Source organism: Argentina anserina, chromosome 3 (genome assembly GCF_933775445.1).
Source record: "Argentina anserina chromosome 3, drPotAnse1.1, whole genome shotgun sequence".
Classification (NCBI taxonomy): Eukaryota; Viridiplantae; Streptophyta; class Magnoliopsida; order Rosales; family Rosaceae; genus Argentina; species Argentina anserina.
The window spans coordinates 17,496,987-17,516,697 of NC_065874.1; the positions used below are offsets into that span (position 1 = coordinate 17,496,987).

A 19,711-nucleotide genomic window follows, 5' to 3' on the forward strand; every position below is an offset into this window, starting at 1 on the left:
GGAGATCATAACATCCCTGCCACCTTCAGAAATAGCTTGTCCTCAAGCTAGTCTTTGAAATCAGGGAACCGCTTAAACACTTCATCTGCATCCATCTAAGTTGCTTCTTCCAAAGCTGAACCAAGCCATTGAACCAGCCACTTCACCCATGATGCATTACCCTTCTTGTATAGCTGTCTGTCCAGTATTTTGGCAGGATACCACCTTGGATTGTGAGGTAGATATGCAGCTACCACAACAGCATCACCAATCTTCTTTTTTAGCAAAGACACATGAAATACTAGATGTACCTTGGAGCTGGGTGGTAGTCTTAGCCGATATGCAACCTTGCCAATCCTCTTCTCAACTTGGAAAGGTCCATAATAACGTGGAGCAAGCTTATGAAACCTTCTTTTTTTTCCACATAATGTTGCATGTAGAGTTGTAATTTGAGATACACCCAATCCCCCACTACAAACGCCCTCTTAGTGTGATTTTTGTCATAGAACACTTTCATACGATCTTGTGCCAGCAACGATCATCTACTGCAGCTACATCAGTATCTCCAACTTCATAAGGTCTAATGGCAGGTGGTTCATACCCATATAGAGTTTTAAATGGTGTCATACCAAGAGCACTGTGATATGCAGTGTTATAGCAATATTCAGCCCAAGGAAGTGTTTCCACCCATGCATGTGGTTTCTCCCCCACTACACACCTCAGATATTGCTCTAATGTTCTATTCAAATTTTCAATTTGACCATCACTCTGTGAATGATAAGCTAAGCTGCGATTCAAAGTAGTACCCTGAGACTTGAAGAATTCTTGCCAAAAGTTGCTCATGAAGATTGGATCTCTATCCGAGATTATGGAATTAGGCATACCATGAAGGTTGAAGATGTGGTGAATAAATAGTTGAACAATTGTTGAAGCAGTATAAGGGTGAGCGAGAGGGATAAAGTGTGCAAACTTAGTGAAACGATCAATCACTACCATGATTACACTCTTACCTTCAGCTTTAGGCAAACCCTCTATGAAATCCATTCAATTGTCACACCAAACTCTCTTTGGGATGATATTAGGCTATAAAAAATCAGGAGGCTTAATGGTCTCATAGTGTCTCTGTTGATACTTGTGACAAGAAGCAACAAAAGTTTGCACATCCTTAGCAATGCAAGGCCATGCAAATGATCTGGACACTCTTTTTTTGTCCTCAACGTACCAGCATGCCCTCCATTATAACCATCATGGAACTCACTGATGATTTTTGCTCTCCAACCACCCGATTCAGGATCAAACATCTTACCCTTATACATGAGCTGAGAATTAGTCAAATTGAACCATGCATGGGCTGCACTGCCACTAGCAAACTAATCCATTTTGTTTCTTGTTTCCACTTCATCTAGAAAAGCTTGATGTATGCCTGCAACATAAGAATGCACAGGGGAAGAGATTCCAGTTGCCATAGACAATGAAGCATAATTGGTGATCACATCACTGTGAACCAAATCCTCCCTTCTAGACAAAGCATATGAAGTAGCATTGTTTTTGCCTGGCTTGTAATGACTTGTGTAATTTTACCCTATTAGCTTAAGTAGCCACTTCTGTTGAGCTAGGGTAGTGATCTTCTGGTCCAAGAAATGTTGTATGGTTATGTGATCAGTAAATATCCTAAAATGCCTGCCTAACAAGTATGGTTTTCAATGTTGTACTGCAAATACCACAACTAACATTTCCTTGTCATATACTGAAAGTGCTACATGTTTTGGTGCCAAGGCTTTGCTTAGAAAAGCAATAGGATGGCCATTTTGAGACAACACTGCCCCAATACCATTACCAGACACATCACATTCAACATCAAACTCTTTTGTAAAATCTGGCAAAGCTAGAACATCAGTGCTCATCAATGCTTGTTTCAAATTTTCAAAAGCCTCTTTTGCCTTAGTCGACCAGTGAAATCCCCTAATCTTTAACATATCAGTGAATGGTTTAGCTATTATCCCAAAATTTCTCACATACTTCCTACAATATCCAGCTAATCCCAAGAACCCTCGCAGCTCCTTCACAGTGCTAGGTTTCTTCCAACTCTTAATGCAAGCAATCTTGTTAGGATCCACTGCAACCCCCTTTCCACTGACAATATGACCTAAGTACTCTACTTGATACACTCCAAAGCAACACTTACTCTCTTTAATCTTCAAATAATTCTCAGCCAATTTCTGAAACACTTTCTCTAAGTCTTCCACATGTTGCTCCATTGTGGGACTGTAGATCAGAATGTCATCAAAGAAAACTAATGTATTCTTTCTCAACAGCTCACGCAAAACATCGTTCATCTCTAACTGGAATGTGGATGACGCATTTGTAAGACCAAATGGCATTACTAAGAATTCGTAATGACCATTGTGTGTCCTGAATGTCGTTTTGCACACATCTGAGGGTTGCATCCTTATTTGATGATATCCTGAGCGTAAGTCCAACTTTGTAAAGATTGTGGCTCCATGAGTCTCATCTAACAACTCATCCACCATAGGAATAAGGTACTTGTCCTTGATTGTAACTGCATATAAGGCTCGATAATCAACACACATGCACCATGTCCTAGCTTTCTTCTTCACTAGCAACACATGAGAAGTGAAAGGGCTAACACTTGGTCTATTGACACCACTTTCAAGTAGTTCTTTCACAATCTTCTCTATTTTTGCTTTATGAAAATGTGGATAACAATATGGCCTCACACTCACAGGAGGGGTATTTGGCAATAATTCAATTTTATGATCACACTTCCGAAAAGGTGGGAGACCAGTTGGTGCTTCAAACAACTCTTTGTACTTGTTCAACAATGGTTGAAGTGGTCTAGCTTGAGAGCTAACTACTCTTTCAGTGGTCACTGGTTCAACTTGCACCAACATTGCATCTTTCTCCTTCTTGAGTAGCTTAGTCATAGGTTTACAAGTCATTATAGTGGTCTTAGGTCTAGTCTCTCCCTTAAGATGACACTGAGCTCCCTGAACATGAAACCACATATTCATAATCTCAAAATTCCAAGTAATAGTACCTAAAGATTTGAGCTATTTAGTGCCTAACACAATGCCACAACCAGTGACTCGTAGAATATAAAAGTTGTCCTCGAATTCATATCCCTGCAACTTCAAGTACACTATGGTTTCACCACTAGTCTTCATTTTTGCCCCACTTGCAAGGAGCACATTGAGTGAAGAAATTTGATCAATATGTGCTTTAGTACCCTTGATTAGCTGAGGGTGAATGAAATTGTGTGTAGCTCTAGTGTTAATTGTTATTAAACTTGCCCTTTAGCTGCATAGTAGAAGAATCCTCCCCATGTATAGATTGTAACATGATTCGAGGCTCATTGATGTTAGTGATTGGTGGTACTTCTTTCCCTTCCTCAGGTTCATCGAGCTCTTGCTCATCCTCATTGCGCTGCACGATCATTATCAAGTAATATTTCAAGACACATGAGTTGTCCCTTCTTCGTAACACATTTGTGCCCTACAAAAAATGCACCACCAAAAAACCAACACTGCTTATTCTGCCTTCGAGTCTCAAATTCTGAGTCAATAAGAGTCACTCGAGATGTAGAGTCTTGTGTAGGTCTAGTTGATAGTTGAGGGGAACTGACAGCTCGTGGTCTAGACTGTTGCATAGATTTTGGACCATGTTGATGCACCACATTAAACCGAGAAGTGTTGTTGTTTGGTTTAGCATAATGCCTTCTATTGTCATTATTGGTTTCAAACAACCGTGCAAGGTCACAAGCTTCATAGAGTGACCAAGGTTTAAAGGCCTGCACATATGTTCTCAGGTTCTTATGTAACCCACCAATGAAAAAAGATACTAACATGTCTTGAGGAAGGTCAGGACAATGCCTTGACAATTTTGTAAATCTTTCCATAAAGTCCTCAACACTTCTCGTCTAATTCATCCTTGCCAACGTTGTATGGTAGTCAGCCCTATTGTAACTACTGAACCCCCTCATTAAAAGATCAGCAAGGCCTTTCCAAGTATGAGGGAATTCATGCATAAACATATACCAACGATATGATGTTTTATCAGTTAAGTGCATAGAAGCAATAGAGAGTTTATTATCCTCTGGAATCTGATAGAACTCGAAATACTGATCACACTTATTAAGCCACTCAACCGGATTGCCACCACCAAACGTGCTAAACTCCAATCTCATTTGTCGCATAGTAGGCAAATTGCTCTCAGAATAGTCATTGTGACCATTGTTATTGCCTGGTCCCGTTGAAAAATATTGTTGATGTTGTTGGTGGTTATTGTTGGGGCTAAGTGGAGGTGATGAATGTGAAGTATTCACCATAGTCGTATACGTAGGGCCTGCAGTGGCAAATTGATGCGCTTGCGACACATTAAGGTTCATGGCTGAGGCCGTGTAGGCACCATAATAGCTCATAGAACATAAGTCATTACCACCTTTGTTGTAGAAGGAGGAAGCTGCATGTGTGTTCACATATGTACCAAACAGTGGAAGATGACCCAAAATAGAACTCGAACTAGGGCCCGGAACAGGTTGGTCCGTACCAAACACAAGTAGAGACATGCTCGTAGAGCCCCCTATGGCACCAACAGTCGTAGTAGCAGGCATAAAATTCATACTGGAATGAAATAGTGAGCTAGTAACATCACAACCATTGAGAAGGAGTGAAGTGGTATTACCCTCTAATTTACCCATCGTCGACGAGGACCCACTGCGCGGCGAAGTCAACGGCGACGAGTTCGTAGAAACCGCACCGACTCCGATGTGTTGCTGGAACTTATCCATAAGAGACTCTTGGAATTTCAGCAAGGAAGTCTCCATAGAAGCATGTAACGAGGATTCCAGCGATTTGTGCAGCGTGGCCTGCATCTCTTGAATACGCCCCTGAGTTTCCTCACGGTGAGCCTGCATCTCCTCCTCAAGGAAGGTCAAATTACCCGAGACCAACACTGGTGGTTCCGTCGGCCGCTTGCCAGATGCCCCAGTCCCTCGGCCTCTCCCCGTCATGATCGAAAAGGCTCTTGATACCAGATGTTAAGGCCAGAGATCTAGAAATGAAGGATTGAGAGAGAAGAAGAGAGGAAATGAGGGGGAGAGAAAAGATAGAAGTTGATATATTCATTCATTTCCAAAATAAGAGATACACAACAACATATATGTTGTCTATGGTTAAGGCCACGTCACCCACACACAGTCTCATTCTTAACAAACCTTAGCTGAAGATTAGGACTTAATTAAACATACTTCATTGAAACACTAACTCCCTAGTGAGACTAGGAGAGATCATAACATTAATGGTAAAAGAATCAAAGTAAATAACATTATAAACTGAGGACCATAGGGCAATCATATCAACCCAAGAAGATCGAGGACGTGGTGTGGCTATACTGGCTATCTAGGTTAGCGATATATTGTAGACGTATGTAGCTTCATACAATTAATGTACGCTTATATATGAAGGGCACTGCAAGTGATATACTTCAAGAGACGTACTGCAAGCTACAACCGACTGCAACATATATAGTGACATATAGAGCGATACAGCCCATACCTAGTATCATCGAAACTTACAGAGATCTGATTTGATTTCAAGTGGAGGCGTGGAGCCTTCACAAGTAAAGTTAACACAACTTAGCTAAGAAAAAAAAAAAGTATTTTGTTCTTGTAAATAATTAACCAGCAGCATACAAGCTAAAGCAACATATATTATTGGGGCGTGAAAAGGTATTCTGATCCGTACTGTAGCTCAAGCTCTACCTAGCTATGCCATGAGTCAAAAAAATTTTGTGAAGACCTAGAGCAGATGTGTGCACGTTTCTGGTGGGGGATCGGAGCACGTTGGAGCAGCGTAAGATACATTGAAAAGATGAAATGTTCTCTGTAACCCCAAAGAAACCGGAGGCTTGGGTTTTAGAAGCTTGTCAGATTTTAATACGGCTATCGGGCTATGCTTGCAAAGCAAGCCTGGCGTATTCTAGATGAGCCAAGGTCATTGATTGCTCGAGTTTATAAGGCTTGGTACTTTCCGAGTTGTTCTTTTTGGGAGGCACCATATCATTCCTCGCCTTCATTCTATTGGAGGAGCATATTTTTCTACGAGGGAACAGTTGAGGCCTAATGTTTACTGGTAGATTGGAGAAGAACGAATGTGAGCATTTGTTCTGATAACTGGTTGCTTGGGCACGAGTTACATCACCCAGCCCCTGACCTTAAGATTAATCAAGAGGTTGAGCTGGTTAGTGACTTAATTGAGGACGTTGGACAGTGGAATGTGCCCAAGGTTAGAAGTTTGTTCTCTCCCTCTGATGCTTCATTAATTTTGAATCTACCTCTCAGCCGTAGAGTAGTCCCTCATAGGCTATGTTGGAAATTGGCAAAGGATACTAGGTTTTCGGTGAAGTCATTGTACAGGTACATCGTTCTGAACTCCCCTAGCTACTCTCTTGTTGATCACATGGTTGGGGATAAGTTCTAGAAATCTCCTTGGAAAACGAAGATTCCAAACAAAGGTGTACGTGTGGAGGGTTTGTATCGATTTTTTACCTTCTTTAGAGCTAGCTTGGCGGCTCGACATATTGATGTTGATAGCAAAAAAAAGTGCTGGGTTCAATGACGGATCTATAATTGAAATTCCATTAGGACTAATTTTATGTGAAGTGTAAAAAAAAATTCTCCTTATATTTTAAGTATGTCGATATTTGTCATATAATGAAGCTGTTTTAAATTAATTTCTACACACTTCTGTTTTATCTTTCATTATGTATCTATCTCGTCCAATGTTAATTAATAAACTTCACTACTTTGATTCTAATTCCCAAATAGGCAAATAAAATACTCAATCTCTGATCAATCACTACTCATTCTGTAACAGACAATAGATACTAACACCCAATTTCGATTCCAAATTTCAAATCATTCTATATCAATACTTTAACCAATAAACCAAATACCCAAAATTCCAAATCATTCCAAATCAAATCAATCATTCCATATGCTAAAATATGATTCAATTTTGAAAGAGATTAGAGGAAAAGAGCTAAACTTGTGGACTGGTCCAGAGTTTCAGCGGCGTGTGCGGGGAAGTGGAGAACGGCGACGGGTAATGCCAAGTGATGAGTGGTGACATGTAGGCTTGAACGAGGACTCGAGAAAATGATTAGAAGAAAAGGCTGAAGAGCAGATTAGCAGAAACATATGAGAAAGTCTTCAGAGATTGAAAGAAGAAGACGCGAAAGTGCGAGAGACAGAGAGAGACCCATTCTGATGTTTTCAATTTTTTTTTAATAGAGAGTTGAATTTTTTTTCTGAGCTTCATTTTCACCTAGGCTGAATCCGCCCCTGACTGGGGTTTCATCCGATTTGTGTGGTTTTGATGGTGAGTCTACTTTGCATGTCCGACCTGATTGTCCTTTTACAAAAAAAGTGCTGGGTTTTCATCCGATTTTGAAGTCTATATGTTCTAGATGGGGTACTACACATTTAGATACTTTATCTTGGCTGGTTCAGTGCTCTACGGATCTCTCTCTTTACTATTATTGGGAGTTGCCTTTTACTTTATGGCATGCATATTTGGAAAGAGATAAACGAGAGGGTGTGGAATCAAAAAAGCAAAGAGGCTGTTGATATTCAACTAGAACTGTGTAGTCACCTTCAGTCAATGGTTTAAATAGCGGTTATTGTCATCGTATCGGTTTCATAAAATAAGAATATAACGGGAATATATCGAGATATATCGGATTTATCGTTTTTGTTAATTTTTAATTTAAAATTAATATATTTATAAACATATACTTCAAAATATTCAAAATATAGCAAATAATATTAACTACTAAGTACTAATTGAACAAAAACAGGTGCACAAAAGATAGATTGAGATATTGATTATGCACTCATGCATTATAAACTCTCTCATCATCAGAATCAAAGTCAAACTCATCTTCTCCATTATCTTCATCCTCATCTTCATAAATCACCTTCTGCCTATTTACGTTGAAATTCCTCAAAACGACATCGTCTTCTTAAAAAAAAAATCACCGAAAAAAAAGTAACAAGAAAAAAAAAGTCAACAAAAAAGTCACCGAAAAAAAAGGTCAACAAAAAAATCATCGAAAACAAAATCCACCGAAAAAAAGTCTTCTGAAATATCGGGTCAAACTGATATATTGACCGATATATCGCATGTTGACCCGATATTTTGAGTTGACCGATATATTGAGGCGATATGACATTTATCCTATCGGTTTCTAAATATCACCGATATATCGCCGATATATCCCGATATTTAGAACCCTAAGTATAGGCGTCATGCTACTAATTAAGCATGTGGTTCCACACTTCCATGTGCTCCTAAAGACCTTTTTTGTTGGAAGGTGCTCCTGTGGGGTTTTCAAAGTGAATATTAATGGAGCATATCACCATGCTACTGGTAAGGTACTTTGAGGGCGGAGATTCTTCCCTCCACCTAGTGGAGGATCACTTAACATTATGTTAACTGACGGACTTGACCAGGTAAAGAAAAAGACAGTATATTTATAGTTTTTTTTTCCAATAGGATGGCATTCAACTCTGCCTCAGAATTCCAGAAACCATGTCTACTTGCTGAAGCCTCTTAATTTCTGCTATCTGAAAGATCAAGTTTCGAAAGAAATAATTTGAATCAAGGTGGCTCATATAGATAAGCAGGTATTAAGTATGGGATCATTCTATATCAGAACATAAGATCATTTCAATTCTAACATAAGGAAGTAATTCAAGTATATCACAATATAAAAGGATAGGAAATTTGGATTTGGAAATTGAATACTGAACATGAGGAAGCATGTTAGGTATATTCCAACTACACAGAAACCCAACCACTTTCCTAATCGATCTAGCATCATAAACATGAACTCATGTTCTGCAATTATCAATGACTCCAAATTAACTCAAGGACTTGACTAAATGACATTCAAGACACCACCACCACCATCACTCATGTTGCGGCAGACCACTACCCAAAACTCAGATCCTCAATATCTTCAATCCTCAACCGAATAGAAACCCAATCGTACACAGAAAACCCAATTATATACAACAACCCGTCTCTGATCCCTCAAATCCCTCCTTTCTCATCCTCGCCCCGCTTTTCTCGCCACCGAGATCGAGAAGGTGGCGGTCTTCGATTTTGTCTTCCCGATCCAAGCCATCACTTCGTCAAATAGGTCCGGCTGGCATCAGATCTTGGTCTACTAGAGAGGAGAATTGTTCACCATGCCTTCAAGGCTTCAACAAGCAAAAATAAATGAATTAGTTATGGAAGCTTTCGTTGATTTCACCAACCCTTTTTACCAATAGTTTTTTTTTCACCTTCCACTTGTATTCAAAAATACGTTAACAAACCAACGTCAGATTTAGTGTTTTCAGAAGATGTGGCTGTAATTGTGCCACGTAAGGCAAGGTGAAGATTCACCATGTGAATGGAAGAATTTTCGCTTTGAGGGGGGAGATGACATTTAATGGGGTTTTCAAAATCTCTCGGGATAAGTCCTTTGTTTGGCTAAAAAATACGACGGAACTTTAAAAAACCGGGACTTTAACACAGGAATATTAGGGGGAATTTGTATTAAGCCGAATCCCTCCTCCAAATTACACCTCTTCAGGGGGAACCTTGAAATTCCAACGCAGCGTCGATTTCTCGCTATTTTTTCCGGCTCCATCGCTCATCTCTAGGTTTTCTCCACTCCATGGGCTTTCATTTCTCATTGAATTTATAGGGTTGAATTTGGGTTTTCCGACTTTCAATTTGGGGATTCAGTTATACTTTTTTTGTTCTTCATTTGCTTTGTGATTTCTCAAACAAATTTGATATCAACTATCGGCTTGCATTCATTCAATCCGAGGGATGTTGATTGTTTGCAGTGTTTTGAGTTATGAGTTTCAAACATGTGAGTAAACAATGTGCTCAATATTCATCATTTGATCTTCTAAAGCCCGGGTTGTAAGTTTCAATATTATAAAGCTCAGTCACAATTTTATGAAAGGTTGCCTCTGATACTCCTCTTAGCCATAGCCTTCAAGGTTAAACTAAACCAGAAGCAATTGTTCTGCTTTGGTTAACGTGGACATCATTATCTCAAAAGCAGTTGTGTCTTTGCTTAAGGGTTTATGCCCCACTAGGTTTCGGAGAATGGTAAGGTAATGATGATCATGGAAATGGATAGAGGGGGGCTTAAGGATGTGGCTATATATAATCCCCAGGGAAACACGTTAACAAATCACAACTACTGATTACAAGAGAAATCAAATGTTCCTTCTAATAATCTAGAGTTATTCACAGGTTAAACAAAATTACTACAATCTGATTTTCTCTTTCGAATTGCTATCGTTATTGTGGTGTAGTTTTGCTGAATTATGTGTTTTCTGGTGTGTTATGACGATGTGTTGTTGGTGGCTTAATATATAAAGCTTTCTGCTGGTTTGAGTTTGAAAATTTAAAAGTAGTGAATGTATAATAGAAAACTGGACTGAACATACACAAGCATTTTGATACAATTCAATACTGACTAATAGGATTAGTGAAGTAGTGCAGATGAAAATAGTGAAGTAGCTTGTGCAAATGAAATTCTACTCATCTGTTGTCAGTCATGCTTGGTGCAACTTCCTTGTATAAAGTTAAAGAGTTGTTACAATTTTATCAACTACAATATTCAATTGTTTCGGAATTTAGTATGTATAGTTTGGCATATGATTTCTTCCTCACTAGTAAATTTTACATAGAATTAGTCATTCTTTGAATCAATTATTTAGAAACTAGAGGGTCGGTAGGGGTACCCTCCTTGTGCATGCATTTGTACTTATAACCCTATCAAATTATTAGTAGAGTTAGGAGACATCTGTGAATGGCAGTCTAGGAAGAATTCAACCTTTGTACTTTATAACATTGTTTTCATATTTCTAGTGCGTAGTTAGATGTGTTTTTTTTTAATCTATTGGCATAGTTGTGATTTTAAATCATTTTTCCTTCACCATTTCAGTCATTCTTTATTTGATTGAAGTTTTGTTCTTGTGGGCGTAGTCGTGCAGGTCCTAGAAAATTTATGATGGTCTTTGTCATAAGCGTGCTAGAGAAGAGTATGAGGAGGAGGAGGAGGAGGATGGGGGGATAGTCCAGAGCATATGAAAGCATTTTTGGTTGATGTAACTGAATTTGTAGCAGCAATAGTAGGTTGGTATCGTTGTAGGTCACTCACTAAAGAGCCATTGCCTGATTGGGATGTACATAGACGATTCTATATGAATCGATTATGTGGAACTGAAGTTGAGTGTATGGAAAACTTGAGGGTTAGCAAGTATGGTTTTTCACGACTTTGTCAAGTATTGTATGACAAAGGTGGATTATGAAGAACAAAGCATGTATCTATTGAAGAATCGATAGCTATGTTTCTAAATATCCTTGGACATAATGTGAAGTATAGATCCATTCATCTGAACTTTTATCGTTCAAAAGAGACAATAAGTCGACTCTTTAATAGAGTGTTGCAAGCAATATTGAAAATGAGTAAGGAATATCTAAGGTCTCATGATTGTATTCTTCATGGAGATGACTTGATAAGATGGAGATGGTTTGAGGTATTACATCTAAAAAAATTCTTGAGTTTATCTTATTTTCACCTACTATAATAACTCACTAGTTGTGTATGGTTTCAGAATTGTCTTGGAGCTATAGATGGAACCTATGAAGCATTAAATTTCATTTTCAATATCATTTTGATGTTCAATTTCGATTTGATTTTCAATCTATGGATGGATTTGAATGGATTTGAGATCTAGTTCATTTTAAGATCTAGTTCATAGTTGCAGGAATGGTGATTTGTAACTAGATGAAGTAATTATCCTTACCTGTACCTAGATGAAGTCATTATCCTAATCATGAAAAGTATCTAAAAGTATATGCTCAAATATAAATATCTAAAATTATTGATATTAGTATGGCACTTTGATATCAGTATTCATCTCTCACTGATGAATACACTTATGAACTGCTGTTATGAGTTTATGGTGATAACGATCTATAATCTTAACCTGCTAGTTTCATAGGCTTCTTTTGTTTTTTTTTTTTGCCAATGTTGGTATTCCAATGTAAAGGTCACAACGTGATAGCTCCTACTTCATAGGCTTCTCTCTCTGTTGGTTTTGCACTCCTACTTCATTATAATGTGATAGCTCTTGGTATAAGATGAAATTATAAACAGTCTTGACGTGTAACATATGCTAAGATATTATAAGTATAAGTATATATCAGACACACCTTGTTATGCTATTGTTTAATACATTGTTAGTGATGCGAGTTATGCGAATTTTATTTTGAAAACGCTTGGATATTATAATTAAGTATATATTAGTAATTTTTCTTAAATTCGGAAGTTATTTGGTTACGAGATGCCAGTGGACTGGGAAAAATATACAAATCAGTCTCATGTCATATTTGGTTCCTTTTCCTGATTGCATCTCTGGTTTTGATGTTCTTCCTTCACTCTCTTATGTTTTGAGACATTTTCATTTTCTCCATGTGTTGGTTTGTACTGTAACTCCATGTTCAGTATTAATTATGGTTAATTGTTTATCAGCCTTCCCTGTAGTAGTTTCTTTTGTACTCCACATCTCACATATTACCACAACTGACTGGTGTTATAGTACTGAATAATTGAATGGGGAACAGTGGAACACAAATAATAATATTAACAATATTTGGTATTATTTCTAAGTAACTAGGGAACACAAATAATTGAACAGATTTCAGTATCTTTACGTTAAAGAAACTATATTGGCATATAATCAAAGTCCAGCTTTTTCGAAAAGTGAGTGGCTAATGCAAAATTAACTCAGTCTGGATCATGGGATTAATTTGTGGATTTTGCGTGCCGTGTAAGGAAGTTTGGGTTTACTATTAATCTAGTATCTCAGTATGGATCATGGGATTAATTTGTTGATTTAAATTAAACAAATATGCATTTAAGAAGAAGGAAGAAGAACAAGAGTTTTAGAATCCTAGATCTGGAGCTCTAGCTTCTTTATTTGTTCCATGAACCAGGAGTTGAAAATTTTCTCCGAAATTAAGATTGCTCAAACATGCAAAACCGTGGGTTGACAATACTGTAGCCTCCGTCTATTACGAGATTATGCCCACTAACGTACTTGGACTCATCACTTCCCAAGTATAGAACAGCCTCCGCCACATCTTCAGCCTTCAGCTCCGCCCCTTTAAGGTTGGAGTAAATTTCACCGACACTCCCGTCGTCGAGCTTGAAGAAGTCTTTGGCCAATGGCGTCTTCACCAAATATGGGGACACACAGTTCACACGTATCCCGTACTGTCCGAGCTCCACCGCCGTGTTCTTCGTGAGGCCCACCGCTCCATGCTTCGAACTCGTGTAAGCATGCGTGGCGCAGCCCCCTATCACTGAGCAAACGCTAGCTGTGTTGATAATGGCTCCTCTTCGAGCTTCCATCATCCCCTGGCCGCGTGCTTGGTCCCTAAAAACACACCAATCAGGTTCACTCCGAGGACCTTCTCGAACTCGGTCTTGTCGTTGTCGAGGATGTTCGGCTTGGGCAGTTCGACGATGCCGGCGTTGTTGAACATGATGTCTAGCTTTCCATACTTGGCGGTGGCCGTGTTCACGGCGTTTTCGACGTCTTTTTCGTTGGTCACGTCGCAATGGACGAAGGTAGTGGAGGAAGGGTTCAGGTCTTTGCAAATTGATCGACCCAAGTCGTCTTGCACGTCTGCGATCACGACTTTAGCTCCGTGTTTGGAGAAGAGTCGGGCCGTGGATTCTCCAATGCCGCTGGCTCCGCCTGTGATCAGTGCTACCTTACCTTCAAGCCTACAATATAAATCCACAAACAAGTTAGGATTTTGTCTCCATATGTATAACAAAAGAATGGCGCCAAAGTTGTAATCTCGATTAGCTAGAACTAACCACCTGATATAGATAGTGTATACCTTGTTGCAGCAGCAGAGAGTAAAGAGAAGCCTGCCATGTGGTGCTTAATTTCTTGAAAGCTCTCTTGTTATAGTAATGATTCGATTGAGGGTACTTATTGAAGTTGAAGTTAATGCCTAACAGCTCTATAATATATACACACACACAAACCCTCACACCTTGCACATAATTATTTGTATATATTTGTCCACTGGCTTGTTTTAAGAGCACGTGAATAATCTTTAAATGCCACATTAATTACCAATTTCTTGCTTGCATGCATGCATTTCACATTTTCATGTACCACGTGATTTGAAGTTTTCTTAATTCCATCAAGCTTTCTTCCCACATTTGTTATCGAATAGGACTAGTTCTATTAACTTGTCACATTTTAAAGGTAAGAGGCGAACTGATTGATTGTATGAAATCTAGTCTCTATGTTCATCTCGATTTAAAAAAAAAAACACAAATAAGGTATGTCATGACAAAGTCTAAACCCTAAACTTATAATAATGATAAGCTAAAGCTCCTAGGACAACCAACACTGCTTATAATATGGTGCAGAAAAGCTCTCGAAGAAGCCTTGGATACCCTAACATCCCAAGAAAACAACAGTGTGGCCAAAGTTTGCGATATATAAGCATCAACCACAATATTGACAACTGTATAACCAAATCGAAGGAAACGCCGAGCCCTAGAAACCCAAATAGCGATGAACCAGATCCTAACCAGATTCTGTCATCCCAGCGAAGCGGATCCCTTGACCCTGGCAGGGGGGCTTCAGCCTCATCCTCACCACCGCGCTTGAAGAAGCCCTATTCACCACCGCGCTTGGAGGACTTGGTTCAGGAGTTGATAGGGAACCCACCGCCCTATTATTCACTCGTGGTACTATTTCGTCCCACATGGGGAGACGAAAAGAAGTAATTTGGCTAGAGTGAATTCATTCGATCATGAACGTGAATACATATACAAGGACTGATGATAACCTATAAGGACACTACCTTTACAATACTAACTAAAATAGGAAAAGATATATGCAGCTAATAAGATTCCTAATATGGAAGATATACAAAGTCAATTTTCTAACACTTTCCCTTAAGTTGGAGAGTGAATGTCTTAAACTCCCAACTTGCGAACCATAGATTGAAAATGTCTTTGCCCAAGGCCTTGGTGAAAATGTCTGCCAATTGATGTCTAGAACTCACAAACTTTGTGACGACAGATCCATCTTGGACCTTATCCCTTATATAGTGACAACCCATCTCAATGTGCCATGTTCGCTCATGAAAACAGGATTTGTTACAATATGCAATGCTGCTCTATTATCACAGTTTAGGTATGTGATTCCATGGTGCTTGACGACTCACTCGTGTCCCAGTTCGCTAGCACTCTTGCAAAGACAGAGGCACGATCTTCACAGCGCAAGTCGTTCCCACCGCTACGCCGCACCAAGTCCAAGTAGTTAGCCTCCAATTCACTTGTCCACGACCAGGAGGATGACGACGCGGACCAACTTCCTTCTGCAGACACGGAATCGCTGTCAGTTAGTATATTTATCCTAGGCATTACGCCGCAGCAAGCAACACCGAAGTCAAAGGCAAACAACCTAGAACTAAAAGTCAGAAAGTCAGTCAGATCTATCCTACGAACCTCGCAAGAACGAGTTTGAAGAACATGAAGAACACGAAGAACATGAAGAACATCAAACCCAGTTAACGGCGAAAACCCATCCGCACCGCCCGTACAAACACCCCACTTTGCCGGAAAACACCCATCCGAAGATTAAATAGACCCAAAACCCACAAATCTGCCGGAAAAACCCAAACCCAAAACCACTGATTTACCCTATAAACACAAATCTACCAACAAACAACCAAAGCCACAAGCCGTATAAAGGAGATTCAGATCATAAACATACCTCGAAAAACCGATTCACACAAAAATCCCGATGAGTTTCTTCCAAACGTGAAGGGGAGCAAACGAGAGCAAAAGAGAGGGAACGAGAGAATTTAGATTTCGAAAACTCGGATATGTCGATAGTGACAGCCATTCTATCCCTTTCACCCTTTTATAGTAAAATCCATCTAACATCTCGCCTGTTGATTTCTCAAAAGCATTCCTTAGCCGTCAGATCTAGAAAACCGTTACTCACATCTTAGTCGTCGACCCAAGAGACATCGCTCCAGATCTCGCCACGTGGCATGAGTTAGCGAGGCAACGTTTCGGTTACACACGCCTTAATTACATGCAATAACTGTCTTCTCGGATAACGTCACCCCACGAAATTGAATCGTTCATGAAACATCCGCTCAATGCATGTACGACACGTGCTGCCCACAGCGCGAATGGCGCTGCTCTCAACCTACAAACATTATGCTCAAAGATAGCGATAAAAGACGTCCTACGCGTAAGAATTTACTACGCTATGACAGGCGCACTATGCTCAAAGATAGCGATAAAAGACGTCCTACGCGTAAGAACTTACTACGCTATAACGGACGCATTATGTTCAAAGATAGCGATGAAAGACGTCCTACGCGTAAGAATTTACTACGCTATGACGGACGCACTACGCTCACAGAGCGATAAAAGACGTCCTACGCGTAAGAACTTACTACGCTATGACAGGTGCATTACGCTCAAAGATAGCGATGAAAGATGTCCTACGCGTAAGAACTTACTACGCCATGACGGACGCGCTACGCTCAAAAATAGCGATGAAAAGTGTAAAAATTTACTACGCTATAACGGACGCATTACGCTTAAAGATAGCGATGAAAGACATCCTACGCGTAAAAATTTACTACGCTATAACGGACACATTATGCTCAAAGATAGCGATGAAAGACGTCCCACACGTAAGAATTCACTACGCTATGACGGACGCACTACACTCAAAGAGAGTGATCAAACGTACTACACAAAACACAACTTGGCATTCCTTAACCGGGGAGTGGGGGGACTACGAGAGGGTCAGTGAGACCCATTGCTGATTATGGCAAAACACTCAAATATTAACTCCCCAGTCAAGAAATTATCTCCCTAGACTGGGAACTTGGGGGGACTTGTTGGCATAGGCTTATGTCCGCCATAATCAGCACAACTATCAGTGCATTAAGGCTAATGTATAGCACAGTCTTACAATTCTGACAGCAAGTCAGCCGCACTAGCTACGCAATGGGCCTCCCCGCGGTCCAAACTGACTACGGACGCGCCCTCACGCGCGTCTCAAAGAAGACTCCAGAGAACACCTTAATCGGACGTCGTCCCACATCGAAAGAAATGTAAACGATCTACCTCAACTCAACAATAAAAGGTCAAACTCTTGACCTCATAAGGTAAGTACACTAAATCTCCTACTGTAACTCTACGTAAATTACCACCATCCTAACTTAAGCGTCGGAGAGTTGAAGACCACGCCGCCGTGGTCTCTACTTTGACGACGTGTGCCACTTGTGACAAGAAAAAGACAAGGAGTACGGCGTATCACATCCACAAGGAATACGGCGTACTAAACCGAGTGTAATCACAACATTAACATGGGGCATTTTTTGTGGAATGATGCTAGCTGTAGACATATGAATATGATTCAATGGGTTGGTAGACACCTTGAGGAGTTTCAGAAGTACCGCCCGAAAGCTGTGCAGAAGAAGAAGAGACCTATGACAAAGTGGGAGTATCCTCCGCGTGGCAGGCTGAAAATTAATGTTGATGGAGCTTTCAACAATGATAGTGGGAATGGAGGTGTTGGAGTAGTGGTTAGAGATGCAAGTGGCTTGGGTATCGCCGCATTAGTTAGGCATATTACGCATGCACACTCGATTCTAAATATGGAAGCGGAGGCATACAGAGTTGGCTTGAACTTTGGGATTCGCCAAGGATTGTCAGATATTGATATTAAGAGCGATTCAGCCATTCTAGTTGCTTCTCTACACAGGGAGACGGAAGATTATTCAGATATAAGTCGGGTTATTGATGATTGCAAAAGTTATCTGAAGATTTTTCATTTTGTTAGAATTCGGCATATATACTGTGAAGTAAACGGTGTTGAGATAGATTAGTACACACTGCTTGTATGTCTTATATTGATGATGTTTGGTTAAAAAATACTCTTGCTATCATTCAGGATGTACTCTACAAGGATATATCGCATATTTCTGCTGTAGCACGGGGTTTATACTCTATCCCCCCCCACCCCGATGCAAAATATATCTATTAATATAATAAATAGAACCATGCGTGTGGATGGTTCCAAACCTCTTTAAAAATATTAAAAAAAATAAATGACGTCAATTGATCTTCATCATTTTCATTATTAAAAAAATATTGAATTTTTGTTATAACATACTATGGAATTCCATGCAATTTTATTAGAAATTTTTTGGTATTTAGATATATATATATATATATATATTTATTTATTTATCGATATAGGTGGGGCACTATTTTTTTCGCACATAGCATTGAATCTTTCAGGACCGGCCCTGCCACATACCAAACACACTTGACAAGGGCCACTGCCGGGTGGCCACTCAAGCTCAAGTGAGGATTCAAACCCATACCTTCTGATTAACAAGACAGAGTTTTCCACCACACCATTTCCCAGGTAGTTCCAAACACTACTAATTAACTTAATGAACCTAAGCTAAATTAATTAACTGGTTATATTTTTTTTTTGGTAATGAAAATATTCATTAAGGGAACAAGCCCTAAATTAACTGGTTATATAATATAAAAGAAACGAGGACATGGTCCTGATGGTCGTGTCAATATATATTATGGACGGCATCACGGGGAACACATATGCTGCTATGATATGCATACCTGTGAGGCAGTGATACTAGTTTGAAGGCAGTGATACCAGTTTGAACGTTGAACCGAAAGGAACCGGAAAAAGATGAAATTGAAGCTTTCTCGGCAGCTGGGAGCTGGCCGACGTCAATATGGCGGAATACAGACCATGTTGACAAAAAGCTCCAAGTTCTACGTAAGTCTGTTGCTGGTTTGGCTTCATGAAGCACACTAGTTTCTAGGTTTATCCATTCAACATGTTTATCCCCGTCAAAAGAGTATTTACGTTAAGGAGCCAGGTTGGAAGACTCAATAAATTTTTTGATCTAAATGTAGATCGATTTTGTACGGGAACATGATATGCCTCGTCCGCCTCGAGAATGATATCTCGGATATGCTAGCTGATCAAAAGTTTATTTACTAAATGGACATGTATTTTGTTTACAAAGCTTGGTTCCATCAGTTCCATGATTGGGATTCTATGTCATGACAAAGTCTAAACCCTAAACTATCATTATTAAATAGTAAAGCTCCTAGGACAACCAACACTTATAATATGGTACAGAAAAGCTCTCGAAGAAGCCTTGGACACCCTAACATCCCAAGAAACAACAGTGTGGCCAAAGTTTGCGATATATAAGCATCAACCACAACATTGACTTCTCTAATGATATGAGTGAATAGGTAATACACTAAAAGCTACTAGTAACACATTTAATATCCTTCATCTAGTTTTTCAATCGCCAAAGTGGCTGCATAACGCCTAAAAATAATGATGGTTGGTCGAGCCAGTTTATACTTTATACCAATTTGTACCTCGCTCCATACAAGCTGAAATACGGAGAACAATAATATCACATCCGATTATCAAAAAAGAGACGCAGCCAAAGAAATAACAGTGGTTCAGTTATTCCTTGTATCTCCGTGCCACACTTTCTGAAGTCGTTCGAAT

General features: G+C 39.6%; 1 protein-coding gene across 1 annotated transcript; it reads right to left on the reverse strand.

Annotated features, from left to right (window-relative positions):
- Positions 1–13,092: 13,092 nt before the first annotated feature.
- On the reverse strand, positions 13,093–14,053 carry LOC126788359 (borneol dehydrogenase, mitochondrial-like). The gene is given in 3 exon segments (XM_050514333.1): positions 13,093–13,493; positions 13,496–13,866; positions 13,986–14,053. Coding segments are annotated over 3 exon segments (810 nt in total). The 5' UTR covers positions 14,024–14,053.
- Positions 14,054–19,711: the final 5,658 nt, after the last annotated feature.